Source organism: Plecotus auritus, assembly GCF_963455305.1.
Source record: "Plecotus auritus genome assembly, chromosome: 2".
In the NCBI taxonomy this organism is placed as follows: Eukaryota; Metazoa; Chordata; class Mammalia; order Chiroptera; family Vespertilionidae; genus Plecotus; species Plecotus auritus.
This window is the reverse complement of record NC_137771.1, coordinates 184,123,665-184,143,227: the sequence shown is the minus strand read 5'-3', so window position 1 is coordinate 184,143,227 and position 19,563 is coordinate 184,123,665. Positions and strand designations below refer to the sequence as shown.

Sequence of the window (19,563 nt, the reverse complement as noted above, 5' to 3'; positions counted from 1 at the left end):
TTATTCTACCACTTTGACTCTGAAACTAAATGCCAGCTATTGAGAAATTTTAGTCTTTTCTTCTTATTCTGCCTAGGCTGTGTGAGTAAGGAGACAGTGAAAAAGAGAATAAACCAGAATCTGAATCTACTGGGGTCAAGAAGTAGACTTTTCTTGAACTTCTCTGTGACCATAGCCAATCATGCCTTTAATTTTGTCCCATGGGATTAGGTATATTAGGCCAAAGGAAAAAGCCACTAATTCCAAAACCTGGATTGTCAAAGGTTAATTTCTAAGTCACTGGTACAATTGGTGGACCATCCTAGTCCTATTGCCGTTTCAGTGAGCATGAGAAGAAGACCATTTAGTAGACTAGGTAAGACTCTGTGATTCCTCATAGGTATGTAATGATTTATTTTCATATTTTAAATTTTAGTGCTCAAGTCATGTCAGATTAGTGAGGTTGGATGGATGCCCCATTTCAAAACCCATTCTCACTAGTGAATCTACTGGTTTTTATGGGGGCGGGGGACAAGTAAAAAAGGGGCTCTGTGGAAAAATCCATCATGTGAAAGTTGGAAATTATAGAGTGGGGTGGATCATCCCAGAAGAGATGTGTTCCCACAAATTTGTATCCAGTAAAATAAAGGTAAAAAAAATAATATTGAAAGCATGCCTGAAAAGGAAAGACAATCATAAAAGGATAATAGAAACACTGCAGAGTTTATGAGAAGGACACTTAGATTTGCCTCAATAAGCGTGGGAAAGAATTCATGAGCCGATTTTGGGATTATCTGTGAATCCTCAGGGTATAACTAATGTCTCTTTCCTTAACCATTTTCCACCAACAGACCCTGGATCTCTATCTCAGCCTTTAACTCAACACTTGGTTCTGGGGTGGGAAACTCTAGGGATAGCATTTCAGGGGTGGGCAAACTTTTTGACTCGAGGGCCACAATGGGTTCTTAAACTGGACCGGAGGGCCGGAACAAAAGCATGGATGGAGTGTTTGTGTGAACTAATATAAATTCAAAGTAAAGGAGCGGAGTGAAGAGCAAGAGAACCGGATAGAACAGTCGGATCCGGCCCTCGGGCCGTAGTTTGCCCACAGCTGATTTAGATTCTAAGTTACATGTAATCTTAACTGACATAAACTCTTACCCCATTTTATTCTCTAGATTTGTGTTTATTAACCTCCATTTAGACACACCCAGAAGTAGCTCTGATTCAAAAGGTGTTAAGGTTCTAAGTACAAAGTTAATTCTGATGTATACATAAATGAAAAGTTTTAACTGTATAGAAGTTTTAACAACGCTTGCTACAACTTACCCAACTAAATGAGCTTCGTCTTTATCAAGGGCATCCTGGTAAAAGTGTCAGGAAAAGTATTGGTGTCCTGGGAACCCTGCAAGCATTGAAGGAGCCTGTTCTGGCCATTCTACCGTTGCTTGGGGACTTTACCTTCCAAATGGCAGTTTGCAGATCTCAGTATTGGACATGGGTGTGAGGGGAGAAAAGCTGTCAGTTCCCTCTCCCCTCACCTCCCCCTGTTAACTATTGCTCTATTTCCTGTCCTCCTGATTTTGTCTTTTCTATAAATGGATTTCATGTAAATGGAATCCTACCATATGTAACTTTTTGTATTTGGCTTTTTTCTCTTAGCATTGTGCTTTTGGGATTCATTCATATTTCTATATCTTTTCTTCTCATTTGCCTTACTTTCATCTTAGTGGAATGTGGTTGGGGGAGAGGGGAAACAGAATAAAATGTCTATGTTCAATCTACTATGTTTAACTAGAAATCTTATTTAACAGTTTTAGAAAATAAATCAGAAAATGTGAGTACAGAGTGAAATCTTCCAATTTTGCAGTTGAAATCAAACTTATTTCAGATGCCAAGGCAACCGAGAGAAACCATTTGAAGATTTCAGGTCTTACTTATAGTAAACACACAATAAAATGCCTGTTAGTTTGATTTGAATCTACAACAACCCCCAAAAGAGAGTTTTATATTATCTCCAGTGTGCAAATGTATTTATGTAACTTGTTGAAGACTTCACAGCTGGTAAGTTGCAGAGCCAGGATTCAATGAGGTCTTTTTTTTTTTTATATAAATCTTTATTCAGATTATTACAATTATTTCTCCTTTTTTCCCCCATAGCTCCCCTCCACCCATTTCCCACCCCACCTTCTGCCCTTACCTACCCCCCACTGTCCTCATCCATAGGTGTATGATTTTTGTCCAGTCTCTTTATGAACCCCCCCATACCCCTTTCCCCCTGAGAATTATCAGTCCACTCCCTTTCTATGCCCCTGATTCTATTATATTCACCAGATTATTCTGTTCCTCAGGTTTTTAATTTACTTGATTTTTAGGTTCACTTGTTGATAGATATGTATTTGTTGTTCATAATTTTTATCTTTCCTTTTTTCTTCTTCCTCTTCTTTAAGAATACCTTTCAGCATTTCATATAATACTGGTTTGGTGGTGATGAACTCCTTTAGCTTTTTCTTGTCTGTGAAACTCTTTATCTGCCCTTCAATTCTGAATGATAGCTTTGCTGGGTAGAGTAATCTTGGTTGTAGGTTCTTGCTACTCATCACATTGAAAATTTCTTGCCACTCCCGTCTGGCCTGCATAGTTTCTGTTGAAAAGTCAGCTGACAGTCGTATGGGTGCTCCCTTGTAGGTAACTAACTGTTTTTCTCTTGCTGCTTTTAATATTCTCTCTTTGTCTTTTGCTCTTGGCATTTTAATTATGATGTGTCTTGATGTGGTCCTCTTTGGATTCCTTTTGTTTGGGGTTCTGTGGGCTTCCTGGACTTGTAAGTCTATTTCTTTCACCAGGTGGGGGAAGTTTTCGGTCATTATTTCTTCAAATAGGTTTTCAGTATCTTGCTCTCTCTCTTCTTCTGGCACCCCCATAATTCTGATGTTGGTACGCTTGAAGTTGTCCCAGAGTCTTCTTAGATTATCTTCAACTTTTTGGATTTTTTTTTTTGCTTTTTGCTTTTTCGGTTGAGTGTTTTTTGCTTCTTTGTATTTCAATTCTTTGACTTGATTTTTGTGTTCCTCTTGTCTGTTTTTGGGTCTCTGTATAATATTTTTTATTTCAGTCAGTGTATGTTTAATTTCTAGTTGGTCCTTTTTCATCTCTTCGAGGGTCTCGTTATATTTATCAGCCTTTTCTAGGATATTCTTAAAAAGCCTTATAACTGTGGTTTTGAATTCTATGTCCAGTCGTTTGTTTTCCTCCATTTCTTTTGTTTGTGATCTGATTCTTAGACGCCGCATTTTCACTGCTTCCCTGGGTTGGTAGATTTGTGTGCTAGGTTTCCAATTTGGCCTAGTGGGTCTGCCTCCCCAGTTAACCTGAGGTGGACACTCTTGGTGCACCCCTTTGTGGACTGTGTGTACAGCCTTGTTGTAATTAAGTCTTGATTGTTGTTGGTGTAACTGGGAAGAATTGACCTCCAGGCCAGTTGGCTGTAAGGATCAGCTGTGTCTATGCTGGGAGAAGTCCGGTGCTGGAGACAGCCTTATAGGATTAGACTTGCCAAATTGCAATAGCCTCTGTGCTCAGCTTGGATGGGGTGGAGTCTCAGTCTTGGCTTCCCGTCAGCCTTGCCCTTGCACGCACGTGTGTGCCTTCAGTCCTCTGCCTTCCCGGCTCCCGATTCTCCGCCCGAGAGTCCAGACTCCCCCCACAAGAGCGTGGGTCCCCAGGGGCTCGCCTGGAACTGGGGTTCACTGCAGTCAGAACTGGGGCTCACTTCAGTCAGAACTGAGGTTCAGTGCCGTCAGGAGCCTCTCACTCCCTTCCGCTAGGGAAAGCCTGTGGCAGCCTCCGCAGCCTTTGTGCGCACTGGCGCGAGCGGACTTTCAGTCCTCCGCCTTCCCCGGCTCCTGAGTCTCCGCCCGAGAGTCCAGACTCCCCCCACAAGAGCGTGGGTCCCCAGGGGCTCACCTGGAACAGGTGTTCAGTGCAGTCAGAACTGGGGTTCAGTGCGGTCGGGGGCTCCCTTCCCCCTTCCGCCAGAGAAAGTCAGCCAGGCTCTCAGCCGCCCTTCCTCTCTGCGCGCACAAAGACCCTTTGCCGTACCTCCAATTCTCTGTGAGCTTTTCTCTATCCTTCTAGTTGTAGAATTTTCACTCAGTCAGCTTTCCTGCGGTTCTGGATGGTGTCCGTTCTGTCTTTTAGTTGTAGTTTTGAAATTGTTGTGCGAGGCAGCAGTTTAGGTGTTTACCTATGCCGCCATCTTGGTTTTTCCTCCCTCAATGAGGTCTTTATGACTTGAAATCCCAGATTCTTTCCTGTTACAACACATCATAAGCATAATGTAATCAACATGGGGAAACAACTGTTTACACTATCTTGGCCTTCATTACGGTCTGGTTCATTACAATTCTGGGAGGAAATTTGACATAATGGTAGGTTATTCACTGATGACATTTGCTCAGTGTGCTGTGTGTGGCCAACTCACTAATGTGTTGGGCAACATCAGAAGGGGTCTAGCAATGAAATAGAAAAGTTTCCTCTCTTTAATCTACCGCCAGGGAGCAGTGACATTCAGAGCAAAATTCTGGGAAAGATGAAGTGAAGTTGGAGACGGATCAGCAAGAACAATTGAAATTATTCAAGGGATGTGTGTCCTGCCTTAGGAATGCAGCCTGGAGCTTTGAAGACCCATCAGTGTTAAAGAAAAATGTTGATATTTATAAAATCACTGTGTACAAACTCTGGAGTTCTAGACTTTAAGAACATCAGATACTTTTAAATTTTGAAAAGGCATTTTTTTTTACCTTAGTTTATTAATTCATAGGATCTTTATTAATTTCAGGTTCCACACTAGGCATTGAGAAAAACTATACTAAGATAGTTCCTACCTTCAGTAAGCTTCTCTTCTAGTGAGAGAAACATATGTGTTGTAGAGATCATCTACAATATTAAATGTTAGTGATAACATAAAGGCATTAAGGTTTAATATAAAAATAAGTTCAGCACATGAATAAGATTCTTTAGTGGATTGTGAAGAGAAGCAAGTGATGTTTATGGTATAGCCATTCCTTTTGGAAGCAGAAGTTACAAAAAACAATGACATCCCCTCCAAAGCTATTGTCAGAGGCAGCATGCCAGGCTAAATGGACCACTGTCATTTCAAAGGTTCTTCAGGTAGAGTTGTCTCTTCTTACCCTCACTTTACAGAGTGTTGTGACTATAACTCATGCTATGCTTTTAAAAACAGCTAGACATAATTTATATAAATTTGTAAATAGTTATTTAGAACCAGACTATGAGGGGGAGAAATATTCTCACACTGTCATGGACCCATTTCCAACCCTCACAGTTCACTCATAGAAGGAGTCTTCAAGCCTTTGTACAAAACCTTTGAACAAGCTTGGTTATCTGGTTTCCGGGTCCAGGACAAATTATAAAGACACATTAATTACTCAAGCAGATTTACTAACAGCTATGAGAAGTGATGGCTAATGAGTTGACTAGTGGCTTTATATTGAGACAGAAGAAAATTCAAATTAACTAAACAAGTACAATAATAAAAACTCATTAGCATTTACAAGGATTTTGCAAACAGATTTGTCCGTGTTACTTCAAATAGTCATTTCTACTGGAAATTTTAAAATGTTAACTTTTTTAAAAAATAGGATCTATATGCAACTTTTTAGGAACATGTGTACTGAAAACATGTGTGCATGTAGTGAGTTAAAATTATAATTTCTGGTGTGTCTGGTGTTACTCAGTGGTTGAGCATTGACCAATGAACCTGGAGGTCATGGTTTGATTCCAGGTCAGGGCACATGCCTGGGTTGAGGGCTTGATCCCCAGTAGGGGGTGTACAGGAGGCAGCTGACCAATGATACTCTCTCATAATTGATGTTTCTGTCTCTCTCTCCCTCTCCTTTCTCTCTCTGAAATAAATTAAAATAAATAAATTATAATTTCTGAAGGGAGGCAGCTAAATATGTCTTTAAATTCCATCCTCTGTAATATTAATTTTTTATTGAGGCACTACATACTGTTTTCTATCACAAATAGTTTGTTATTCTACATTTATTTTTTCCATTAGAACTGTCTTGTACATTTATAATTTTTTAACACTTAGAATAAATATTTAATATTAATTGTTGTTTTTCCTAGTCATCCTCATCTTAGACAGATGGGACTTATCAAGGATCCTTTAGTAGTCTGCAAATTTCAGCTATATATTGGGAGTATAAATGGAAAATATACCAATGAATAATTAAATAATGGGTTTGGATTACTCTCTAGCACAAAGTCAAATTCACATTCCAAAACAGTGACAAGAGACAGGTGAAAAATGATTGATCTTTGCCAATTTCCTTTTGGTAAAGCTCAAAATGTTCATCACACATTTTCTAGGATATCATCTTGATTGAATTATTACCTTAAAAAATTAAAACTTAGGACTGCTTCTGTGAGCAAAAACAATGTTAAGGAGAAATGTAAAAGTCTAAAGTAATGGAATCTTTCACTAATATGGTTTTAATTACTTCACTATTAAAATTGGGCATTGGATCCAGAGTCTATAGATCCTTGCTCCTCCTGGAGTTTTTATCCTGGTTATCTGTAATACAATAGTCTCTGGGAAGTAACAAGAGCTATTCCTGATTTGATAGATATTTCTGTTTATTTATTTTTCCCTCCATTAGCCTTCCCTAGTTTTTTTGCCTTTCACCTAAACTAGTACTGTGATTAGGAATTTCAAGAAAGGGTAATTATGAGAATAGCAATAATCCAATTGCAATTTAAAAATTTTCCACAAAATGACTGTTGAAACTACTTAAGTATTTGAAAATAATTCCTTGGCTCTTCTGATGGTTTTAGATACCTGGCTATGGCCCCTTGGAAAATCCTATTTTAAAAATCTCTGCTTTGCTCAGCTGGTGTGGCTCAGTGGTTGAGCATCAAACTATGAACCATGAGGTCACAGTTCGATTCCCAGTCAGGCCACATGCCTGCATTTCAGGATTGGTCCCCAGTAGTGGGTGTGCAGGAGGCAGCCAATCAATAATTCTCTCTCATCATAGATGATTTATCTTTCTCTCCCTCTCCCTTCCTCTCTGAAATCAATAAAAAATATGTATTTTAAAAATCTCTGCTTTAATTTGGTTCTGACAAACCAATCATTTAGAATGAGCTATACTTAAGTCATTTCATCTACAGATATTCCTAAAATTTGATAGCAGACCTGTTATTTTAAAGGAAGTAGTGGAGTTCTATACATTTAGCAAATCCCCATGTACAAAAGGAAGCCACAGTTTTTATTAATCCTCACAACAACAAAAATCTGTTAATATGAATAAAGCATGCAGAGCACCACTGTCCAGTAGATGGAAAGGTTGTATTTTGCACAGTCCAATATGGTTGCCACTAGCCACACAGGGCTACTGAGCACTTGAAACAGACTAGTGCAACTAAGGAACTGACTTTTTTACTTAATTTAATTTTAAGTTAAATAGCCACATATGGCTTGAAGCTACCATATTGGGCAGTGCAGATATAGGGGGTTAATGTTAAAACAGAACAAAGTAAACCCCACAGAAAGTGGTATATTTTAGAATTCTCCACTTATTTTTATTTGTTGCTAGGAATTTTTACCTTTCATCCTAAGTATAGAACCAAAGTTCAAGGTAACAGGTGAGTCTAGTCCATATTTCTCTGCCTTAGGCCTTTCTTAATTAAGTGCAAGCCCATTATAATATTGATAGTAGGGTCTTGTGACTAAGGGTCCTGCTCCAACCTGTACTCAGGCTGAGGCTCTGGAATTGAAGTGGAACTGGGTTCAAACCCTGTCTTTACCACTTAGTAGTTGTAGGTCAGTTATTTAAACTTTGTGCCCCAAAATTCTTTATCAATTATTATCAGGATTGATATGAGGATTAGAGAAGTTAATAAAGGAAAAGTGTTTAGAGCATTGAGTGGCAATAATCCCAGTAAATGTTAGCTATTGTTATTAATATATTACTTATTCCATTGCTCTGTGTGTGTGTGTGCATGCATGCCTGTAAAGTTCTCCCATCCAAAAAGTACATTGCATCATATTATATCAGGTCCTGTACTAGGTGGTGAGGCCAAATAGTAAGAAAAAGAAGAGGGACAAGATACAGAGATAAGTAATACTTGGATTCTACTTCTAGTAAATTTATAAACTAATGAAAATTAGTTATTTCTCTTGAAAAATACAAGGCATGAAGCTAATAAGTACTAAGGATTCACTGTGTATTGTGTAAGTATGTTATATATGCTTTCTCTCATGTAATTATCAAATCTATTCTATGAGGTGGATTCTGTTATTGTCGCCAATTATAGATAATGAAATTGAGACTTAGAGAGAGAGTAAGGTCAAGTTAATGACTAATATTTGAATCCAGGTCTATCTTCCTTCAGTGCTTCCCCTCTTAGGCCCTCACAATATTGTTCTCTATATGATGAAGTGTATAGAAATTTCTGAATTGATCAACTGGGAAACAATGTTAAAGTTTGTGTTATAGCCCAGATTTTTAAACATAATTTTAATTTTACAAAATTTCAATTGTCATTTTGAACATGACTCTCCTGAACTGTTTGTCTTAAGGAGAGTCATAGATTTCCAAAAAGAGAGGGAAAAGGCACAAAGTAACAGGAAAGGAAAAGAAGAAAAAGGACTAGCATTTACAGAGTGCTTACTATATACTTGATGCTTGTATTAGGGACCCACTCAAGTTCCTAGTTCTATATATTCTATAATCCTCCCTTTTTAAAAAAAAATAGGGTATGTCTCTATCTTTTCCTTTTTCCATGAATAGATGTCACAGTTCCTAAAGATAATTCTTTACCAAAGGTTGCTTTTGTGATTCTAAATACAAGTTTTTTAGTGCCTTAGCATGTACTACATCTGGACCTTAGAACTTGGAAATAATCAAAACACTTAGATATGCCCTATCTCTTCATCTGTCTTGAGTTTGTTCTCTTAGTCACAATTATTCTACCTTTTCCCACTTGAATACAAACTTTACTAGTAGAAAAGGTTAAAACAAAACAGGAGTTGTCAACTTTTGTTTCCTCATTGTCATCTGTTTTTTATTCATTTTCTTTTCATTTTGAATTTATAATTATTATTCAATCTGTTTGCAAGCTGCAGCACATACTGACAAGTAGGTTTCCTGACAATGTCCTTAACATCTCATATCATATCATTTGTCATATATGCAAATGTAGGTAAATTGGCTCATTAGTCTATGTGTTTAAAGCAATAAAGATTTGGTTTGAAAATTTCTGATTAAACAAGTAATGCATGCTATTAATAGAAATTTAGGAAAATAGAGACAATTTAAAAGAACAACAGTAATAACCCCTGTTGACCATTTAAATCAATTTTTCTGTTTTCTTGTAACACTTAAATAATTATTTTTACACTCATTAATATTTGTATGTTTAAAGGCAATAGGTCTGTATCTTATTTTTAAGACACTTTAAGTGAATTTATTTAGTTCCTGATTTTCTTCTTCATATGGCAAGTCAGAGATAGGTCAGGAAATGTTGATTCTGTTCTGGAATATTAACACTAAAAATAGTGTACCAGATGGGACAAAAGTAGGTTTACAGTTGTTTGTATGAAAATAATACAATAATAAACAAATAATAATGCAAACATAAACTCTGTTTTGTATATTCACAGTTCAAACCTACTTTTCCCCCATGCTGTTTATTATTTATTATAGATTTATAGAGGTTATAGAGAAATCATTTCTTTGGTCAAGAAATATGTTTAGCCTTTGACTTAAGTTATATATGAAATCTTACAAATTTCTACTTCTTGATAAGTTTATAATTATGACTATGAAAATGAAGTATCTTTATTCATCTTAAAGCCTACATTTTAAACATATTTTAACGTCAATCACGGTTGTATTTATAAGTATTAGTATGCAGAAGGTGATCCATCAATATGGAGAATTTGCCTTTTTGTAATTTTTATTTTTTGCTGGCTTCAGCATACTTCAGTATTAATAAACATTCAGAATCTTAACCAAAAATATAGGCATATGGTAAGTACTGAATCAGTATTTTTTGAGTGCATAGTTTTTTAGTGAAATGCTGTAAATGTGAGACGAGGTAGGTGAGTAGGTTTGGTTGATGGGAGGTTATAATTATCCTCTCAAATAGAACTTCTAGTAGATGGTTCATAGTTATGAGAGCAGGATAGGGATAAAAGCACCATCGTTGGCCACTCCTTTGATCCCATTTTAAATAACATACTTAGAATTTCAGTTCCATTAAAAAGCTATCTAATGTTTTCCAAAACTCCAAGCACGATCTTGGTGACAGACCTCTATCCTGGGAAGACCATTTCATGTTATTACTGTGAACAAGTAACTTAATCCCAATTTTAAGATGGAAATGATGCCCTAATAGCAGAAGTCTCTTATGCTCGAAATACTACTCTACGTATTTTAGAAAAATGACCAAGAGGTTAGGGTAACAGGACTGTGTTTAATTTAAGGCAAGGAAATCCCAAATAAAGAGAAGACAGCTTGGGAAATTCTCACGCTCAATCAAGAAATCTCAGCAATAATGCTTAAATTATTCAATTTTAGTCACACTGAAAATTTTATCTATGGGGCAAATTTTCCCAAATTCTTTGATTTACTCATGTTTATGATATAAAACTCAGAATGTGATCTATTATAAAATTATCCTCTATTAGCAACATGGGAAATTTTGTGTTATATAATAAACACAAGAATTTGAAGGCCATATGGCCTCGTTGCCTCTTCCATTCCTCTTTTTCTCTGTGCTGGATGCGTCTTGGCACAAAACCAAGGTAATTTCCAGAATTTGGCAGAGCCCTGGCAAATGCACAGCTGCTGCTGTCTCCAACTCTTGCCTACTCATTTTGCACAAACCGCATCCTCCTCTTGGTGCTGAGAAACTCACCGAGTAAGAGGAGCATGCCTGGAGGGCAGATGCAAGACGCCCCTCTTGAGCTCCTTGTGAGGGTGGCAGCCACATCACCTCACCTGCAGCCCTGCCCACCTCGCCCCTTCACTCCTCTGCTTTTCCTTATGTTTTTCCATCCTCTTCCTTATCTTTTTCCATCTAACTCTCAATGTTTGAAAATATCATCTCCTTTTCTTTCTATCCCCTTCTAATAAAAAGTAACTTTGACTTCTCATGAATTAAAATATCCATTCAGGCCCAGCCAGTGTGACTCAGTGGTTGAGCGTCAACCTATGAACCAGGAAGTCATGGTTGGATTCCTGTTGGGGGCACATGCCTGGGTGGGTTACAGGCTTGATCCCCAGTAGGGGGTGTGCAGGAGCAGTTGACCAATGATTCTCATCATTGATGTTTCTATGTCTTCCTCTCCCTCTCTGAAATCAATAAAAAAAAATTTTTTTTAAAGAAGATCCAGACAGTTCTCATGAGGATACCTGAGCAGAATCTGGTCAGGAGAGTGGGATTGAGAGGACAAAGACAGAGGCAGAGATAGTGGGGTTGCTTGCGTTCCCTCAGTTTCTTCTTACCAGCTTCTTCACTGTGCAGTGGCTGTTTGTAGGTGTGCACACAAACACAGGTAAAATTTAGACATTTTTATCCTCCTACACTCTTCTTAAATGTAGAGTCAGCTCTGATCATATTGGAACATAGTCATGGCAATGATTTCCTTCCCTTTGTTCTATGTCTCTCCGTTTCTCTGCCTTTGTTCTCTGATAGTGGACTTGGTACAAGCGTCTTTGACCACACTTCTTGGGATGAGGAAGAGGTCGCATCCCAGCTCTGCCACTAATTGGTTGTGTTGAGCAAGTCAGCGGTTTCTCTGAGATTTGCTTCTTATGTGTAAAGCCAGTGGGTTGGACTGTATTCCTTGAAGTCCTGTTATTCCTTGATCTCTTTAATGTCACATTGCATGCGATGCCCATGCTGAGGTTCTCTTCTGTACTCGTTCCCAGTGCCAGTGGCAGCAGGTCCGCTTCATGTGCGCCCTTAACCTCTTGGAAAAGGGAAGAGATTAAAAAACAAACACGTTTTTCTAACTTTTTGTGTGTGAGCTCATTCCAATATGATGGTCATCAGGGAGAAACTCAGGATAAAAATCGACAGAATAGAAATTTACTAAGAATTAATATAAAGTTCCATAGTTTGATTCAAAGAACAAATTGTACAAATAGGTGTTTGGCTGAAAATCACATATGCATTATGCATTGTCCTCAAGTCTAATGTGAGCCAATAGCATAACGGACGCCCTGTGCTGTATAGGATAACCACAAGTCCCAACGGCAAAGGCCGACTGGAAGGAACGGCTGAGGCAGTGGCCAGGTCAGAGAATCTGAAGTCAGCAGTCTTCAAAGAGATCAGGCAGAACAAGGTTGGAGAGACCAAAGGCAAGAGACAGCCCAAGGTTGTAGCAGGAGATTAGCAAGAAAGCAAAATGAGGGAATCAGTAATGTCAAAACGTTGAGATGAGCACAGAGGGAACAAAGTGGGGAAGATGGGGTGAGGAGAATGGGGGTCCATTCAGCCAACAGCTATTGCTGTAACACATGAATCCAGCTTTCCTTTTTCTCTTTTTTCCCCAACCTTATATTCCCAGGCAGTTGCCCAGCCCCAAAATTTCTCCATGCCCTAAAATTTAAGTTATCAACCCCTTCCATGCCCTGGTCTTTTCTTCCTCCCTGCCTTCCTTTCTTCTGTCTGTCTGAAACACATCTTCCTTTCAAAGTTTCATCTCAAGTCCTACCTCTCTCCTTCAGCCCAAATTCACTACTCCTACCCCCATTATTGTTTTTCTTTTCACAGCTCATTTGTCATGGGTGGGGAACAGTCAGGAGGTGATTCCCTTGATGTAATTATTAACTCCTTGACTAGTTTGCCAGCTCTGAAAGGAAGGAACTGTGTCTTACATCTTACAGAGACTGTCTGGTACAGGAGAGAGTTTGGGGATAAGGAAAAATAACCTGGTATTCAATCCTGCTCTGTGACCTTTAGCACATACCTGTCTCTAGGCCTTAGTGTCCTTTGAAAAACAGGGACAATGATCCCATGTTTTCTCTTCCTTACACAGGGGACAAATGTTTAGATCAAGATCAGGAGCAACAGTATTTTTTAACTGTGAAGCACTCTAAGAAAGTAAGGGCCATCGTGTTATTAAAAAGGGGATTTAGGGATCTAAATTTTAGTTAGATTTTAATTCCTGCCTCTTACTCCACATAATGACCTTAGAAAAGTTTCTTACTTCTCTGTAAAATGACAAGACACTCTTACCAGGACTATTAGCACTGGAGCTGGCTTAACATCAATTTGTAAGAGCCAGTTATCCAATATTGAGTAACTTTGCAAGCAGGTTGTTAAAGTGTTATTAGATTAAAATCTGCCATAGTGGAAGTATTTATCCCAGGGAAATGACAACCCTACAAATTGGATTGTTGGGTTTTTTCCCCCTGGAGAGCTGGTTTACCAGCACATGGCTGAATTCTAACAGGGCTCTATCCTATCTAATAAAGAGAGAATATGCAAATTGACCATCATACCGTAACATGATGCCTGCGCCCACAGCGGAGGCCGAGTTCCTGTAACGAGCCTTAACGAGCAATCAGCAGGGACCTGAGGCTGTGTGGTGCTGGGCTGGAGCAGGGGACCTGAGGCCGTGCGCCCACCCACCCGGCCTGGTGGGGCTTGACAGGGGACCTCAGGCCCCACCCCCCCCACCCCGGCACTAGGCCGGGGGACCTCAGGTCATGCCCCCTGCCCGGCAGGGCTTGATGGGGGACCTCAGGGCGCACCCCTCACCCGGTGGGGCTTGACAGGAGACCTCAGGCCATGCCCCCGCCCTGGTGCTGGGCTGGGGGAACTGAGGCCACGCCCCCTGCCTGGCGGGGCTTGACAGGGGACCTCAGGCCATGCCCCCAACCCTGGTGCCAGGCTGGGAGACATCAGGCCACACCCCCTGCCATACAGGGCTTGACGGGGGACCTCAGGCCATACCCACCTCAAGGCACGCCCCCCCACCCGGGCCAAGGGACATGAGGCTGTGCCCCCCACTCAGCGGGGCTTGACGGGGGTGGGGCCAGCTGGGTCTGGATCTAGCCCAGTGTGGGTGGGGCTGGCCGGGTCTGGGTCTCGTGTGATTTCAAGGCACACTTGGGTGGGCAGGGACTTGACTCTGGTTACCGCGGTGCGCCCCAGACTCTGACAGGAGGAAGATTTTCATATACATTTTACTAATTTTCTTTCATCTCTGACACTTCTATTATAGAGAAAGGGCAAATAACAATATAAAAATATTTCCTCTAATTAATTCCCTTTTAATGTGCACGAATTTTGTGCACCAGGTCACTAGTAAACTATAAAGCTCTTTGTCTTAATCAGCATTAAAAGTAGTAATGGCAACAAATAACGTTCTATATCCACAGAACCTAGCCTATTGCAGCACAGCTCTTAGCACATATTTAATAAATACACCTTTAATTTAACTTGGGTTCACCCTTGTATTATTTTGATACTTCTGTCCCTGAGCTAAAGGAGCACCCATCTTTACCTCTCTTCAAATCCCTTTCTACAAAGTGTCTTTTTAAAATCAGATAACAAAAATAAAAGCCTGGTGCCCTAACCGGTTTGGCTCAGTGGATAGAGCATCAGCCTGCGGACTGAAGGGTCCCAGGTTCGATTCCAGTCAAGGGCATGTACCTTGGTTGTGGGCACATCCCCAGTAGGGGGTGTGCAGGAGGCAGCTGATCGATGTCTCTCTCTCATCGATGTTTCTAACTCTCTATCCTTCTCCCTTCCTCTCTGTAAAAAAAAATCAATAAAATATATTAAAAAAAAAAAAGCCTGGTTCAGTGCATGACATACACAGTAGGCCTTAAAACCTCTATGTCTATAATTGAGTTAATTACCTTCTTTCTAAATCTCCTTTTCTTTTGATGTTTCATATCTCAGTTAATGACATATCTATCCATTATCCCATGTAAGTTATCTGAAAGTTATTCCTCTCCCTTTTCCTTACCCACCCCTATGTTTAATCAATCACTAGATCCTACCAACTCTGCCTCTGAATTCTACCACCTCATCTTCATTGCCTGTTTCCTGGTTCATAGACAGCCATCTCCTCACTGTGTCCTCACAGGACAGAAAAGACAGGGGATACTCTTTGGGGTCTCTTTTATAAGGCCACTAATCCCATTCATGAGGACTTCACCCTTATGACCCCACCACCAAACATCAACACTATGGGGACTGGGTTTCAACATATGAATTTGGGAGGGACACAAACATTGGGTCTATAGCAGTGGTCAGCAAACTGCGGCTCACAAGCCACATGCGGCTCGCGAGCCGCGGTTTGCCGCTCTGTTGACTAATGAGTTTGCCGACCACTGACCTAGACTCTCGATTCCAATAATTACAGGCTGTTGTTGTTCCTTGTGACTAAGCCCCTATCCCAGTGGTCGGCAAACTCATTAGTCAACAGAGCGGCAAACCGTGGCTCGTGAGCCGCGTGTGGCTCGCGAGCCGCAGTTTGCCGACCACTGGTCTATAGCAACATACTGTATTAATGCAGAATGCTTGGACTATCTCAAAAAACATGACAATATAACCACCACCACCCCCTCAATCTAACCACCTGGAATTAACTATTGTTAATTCTTTGGATATATCCTTTCAGTCTTTTTTCTTGTATATGTGTTTATGTATCCTTTTAAATATATTTAAATACAGTTTATGTTGAATATATTGTTCTAATGTGTTTTTATATTAATATGTCATGAATTTTCTCATGTGAGTAAATGCTCTTCTTCAGCATGATTTTTAATTGCTGCACAATATTCCATCATGTGGATATGCACCACTGCTTAACTAACCTCATTGTTTCAGTGTTTTTATTATTCTAAACAGAAGTGTAGTGTGGATGACTGAAGAAAGGGTGATCTCATGTCCTCCTCCTGTTCCCCCAGGTTTTGGAGCCCTCTCTTACATCAGAACTCTATTCAGATAATCCTCTGAGTGTCATCTCAGGGCCTCAGGCACACTCATGGCACGATGGCCGACCCTCAGGAGCACCTGAGCTGCTCCTCCTCCCCACGCTTACCCTTGAGTGAAAACAAAACCTTCAATGGACTTCAAGATGAACTCCCACCCGTGGGGAGCCACCCTTCACCCAAGCTCCTTAAGGACCAGCAGGACAAGGGGGTGGTGCAAACCGAGCTAACGGAAGGCATGAACAGCCCCATCACCACAACAGTGTTGACAAGTGTGAGCGAGGATTCCAGGGACCAGTTTGAGAACAGCGTTCTTCAGCTAAGGGAACAAGATGAATCGGAAATGGCCGTGTCTCAGGGGAACAGCAACACTGTAGATGGAGAGAGCATGAGTGGAACAGAAGACATCAAGATTCAGTTCAGCAGGTCGGGCAGTGGCAGTGGTGGGTTTCTTGAAGGACTATTTGGATGCTTAAGGCCTGTATGGAATATCATTGGAAAGGCGTATTCCACTGATTACAAATTACAGCAGCAAGGTAAGCTATCATATAGACCTGGAAGGTATTTCTTGTGTAAAGACACCATCATCATTAACTGCAGAACCTTTGGCCTGTGGGTAAATTAAAGAACTAGTGCCTAGTGAATACCCATATCAGTTTCCCATAGACCTTCTGAATGGAACAGATTCACATTCGGTTGGATTTTTTTTGGTTGAAGCCCATCTTTTGTGGTTGTCCAATCCAATGGTGTCCAAAGTAGAGTACAGATAAGACAATCCATTTTGTTATAAGGAAGAAAATGTTAGAGTTTCTGTTCCTTTCATCTCATCATTTTAACTTTCTATTTTCACATGTGTTTTCATATAGTTTTGGTATTTTAATAAAGTGCAGATATCTAATTTATAAAAAAAAAAACACATAATATTTGCATATTTAAAATTTTTTATTGATGGCCAATCAAAAAGTCTGTTGGCCACTGGACTGATCCCAAACCAGATGGGAGCCACATGGTACTGCCCCTGATGATTGATTGCAAGCCTGCCTGAGGATGGCATAAAAGGAATTTATTTCTTTCAGTCAAGGTACAGGAAGCTACAGTTTGAGGAAAGATAAAATATCTAACCATTCTTGAGATACATCATTATTTCTCAATACCCCTGCTTTTTAAAAAGTAAAATTTTAACTCCCATCACTGTGTAGCACATATATTCATGTGTTCTAAGTCCAGCATGATGGTTCTGAAGTAAAGAGAACACAGGGCCCTAGTGTTCTTTAGAACTTCATTTATGTTCTTTAAAAGAACATTTTATTTCCGATACCAAAAGTAATATATGTAGAAAAATTGGGACATACAGATAAGTCCCCCCGCCCCAAGAAAAAAAGTTAAAATAATCTGTGATCCCAGTATCCTGCAAATAGCCACCATTAATGTTTTTGGTATATATTACGTTAGTCCTTTTGTGTGTGTATGTGTGCCTTAAAAGCAAATAGAGTCATACTGTTTTTCACTTCATAAGGTGAACTTTTTCCATATCATAAAATATACTTCATCAACATCATTTTTAGTGGCCGCATAATATCAAATCATGTGAACATGCCAATATTTATTTAAGCAACCCTCTATTACTTGGCAATTTGTTTGCTATTTTGGTGATTATAAGTCACACTGCAATGAACATCTGTCTATTACTTAATTTTTGCACATATCTTTGATTACTCCTTAGGATAAATTCCTAGAAGAGGAATGGTTGGGTTCAAAGGGTTTGTTCCTTTTAAGGCCTTTGATACACATCTTTGTAGCCTTGTGTAAATGAGTCAGTTGTCATGAGATCTCTCATTTAAAATTTTAGAAGGGAAAAATATGGACCAGAAATAAGATTCTGTTTTATTTCTTTTATAATGAATATTGGACTCTGTGGCCCTCCCTTAAAATATATTCTGTTTTATCAGGACTGTTGACAGCTTTTCCACAACAGCCAGTAGACATTAGTCGCCATTAACCACTTTTCTCATGCATTCTGTTTCTCCTATTTGTGCAATACTCATCCTAAACCATACCAACCTCTCCCTCTATACTTCTTCCCCATAAGTATATTGGAATCTACTGGTAGATCTGTCAATTCCAGGTGTACTTTTCAGGATTTGTCAGCCTCCATTTGAGCTCCATGCAGAAATTCTTTGTTAGTACCTGGATTTTGTCTGTTTGTCTGTGTGTCTGTCTGTGTCTCTCTCTTTTTCATACATATTCCCATACTCTGCACATTCCACCTCCCCTCCCCCCATGATCTTAAGTTTTCAAGGAAATTAAAAAAGCATCCCTTGTCACACAAAAGCTGGGAACTCCTATGTTAAACAGTCTTTTTTTTAAAAATTGGTAATAAAGATAAGCACAAAGAGGAAAATAAAAATGACCTGTCATCCCACAATCTAGAGATAACAACCCTTAAGTAATTATTTTTTTTAAGTTCCCTCTTTGAATAGACACAAATCCTACAAATATCTGCTTATGCTATAAACTATGTTTGGTTTTTAGGGTCTTAACTTGTCCAGTCTCATAATTATTTTGGTGGTAAATTGAAGGCCTCAGGATCCAAACACAATGTTGAAGTTTAGACATATAAAAGGTATAAAAGTCACATTCTGTGTTTGTGACAAGGAGCCTTTAAATTTTTTTATTGTTCTATAAACTTGTATTTAATTTGTCTTCCAATTGATTATGTGACTTTCAGAAAGGATTATTGCAGGAATAAATAAGAAACAGGCCTGGTCAGTTTAAGCTTACAAGGACACAGCAGCTGCCTAACTCTTCAGCAGATGATAAGATATCCTATTGTGGGCTAATGTTGCCGTGGGCTATGAAAGAGATTTGCTAGCCAGAAACTAAGCGTTTCTTCCTTGTCAGCCTGGGATCAGGGAGATTATCTTTAATCCTGGATTACAGTCAACCAAGGGATAGCTCGTGTAACAGATGTGTCCCTGTGGTTGGTACTTATGAGGAAATTTCACTAGATTTAAAAAAAAAATTAATGATGTCCTCATCTGCCATTTAGTTTGTTGGTGGCGAAGTCCAAGTAAGGTAGCACTATGTGTCATTGAAATCTTTTATTTCCAAATAATTCCCAGTCTCAAAGCAAGTATTGTCATAGGCATGTCTGAATAAACAAAGGAGAACTTATGCATTAAAGTGGGTGGGCATGTGGCTTTTTCTCTGTCTCAAGAATCCTGGTGGATATTGGAATTAAGATAGTAGTCATAGTGATGTATGAGAGAGAAGATAAAAGCTGGGAAGAGTACCAGGGACAGATGTAAAAGCTGCAGAAAGTCTGGGGCTAACCCAGGAGGGAGCACAGCCAATTTCCATTATTATGAGGATAGTGATCTCATTCATCAATGATCTAGGCCCCCAATTTTTCACATTCTTATTGCTGTTTGTTTTTTTTTCCTGCCATTCTTCTGTCCCTTGTCTCCTTACTAGATATTGACAGGGACTTTGGGATAGGACAACAGGACTAAATCACATCCATCCATTTTACTTTTGGTAATCAGTTCTAGTAAAAAGATTGATGCAAAGGTAGTTGAAATATTATTTT

General features: G+C 39.5%; 1 protein-coding gene across 6 annotated transcripts in view; it reads left to right on the top strand.

Annotated features, from left to right (window-relative positions):
• Nucleotides 1-19,563, top strand: part of MAP3K13 (mitogen-activated protein kinase kinase kinase 13) — a 165,797-nt gene that overhangs the window by 96,788 nt on the left and 49,446 nt on the right. For 5 of the 6 annotated variants that reach the window (XM_080655362.1, XM_080655363.1, XM_080655364.1 and 2 more), the window contains one exon: nt 15,951-16,510. The exons of the other annotated variant lie outside the window; for it this stretch is intronic. In XM_080655362.1, coding sequence (XP_080511488.1) covers nt 16,036-16,510 — 475 coding nt within the window. In that variant the 5' untranslated portion in view covers nt 15,951-16,035. The remainder of the gene's footprint in view (nt 1-15,950; nt 16,511-19,563) is intronic. 6 annotated transcript variants of the gene reach the window in all.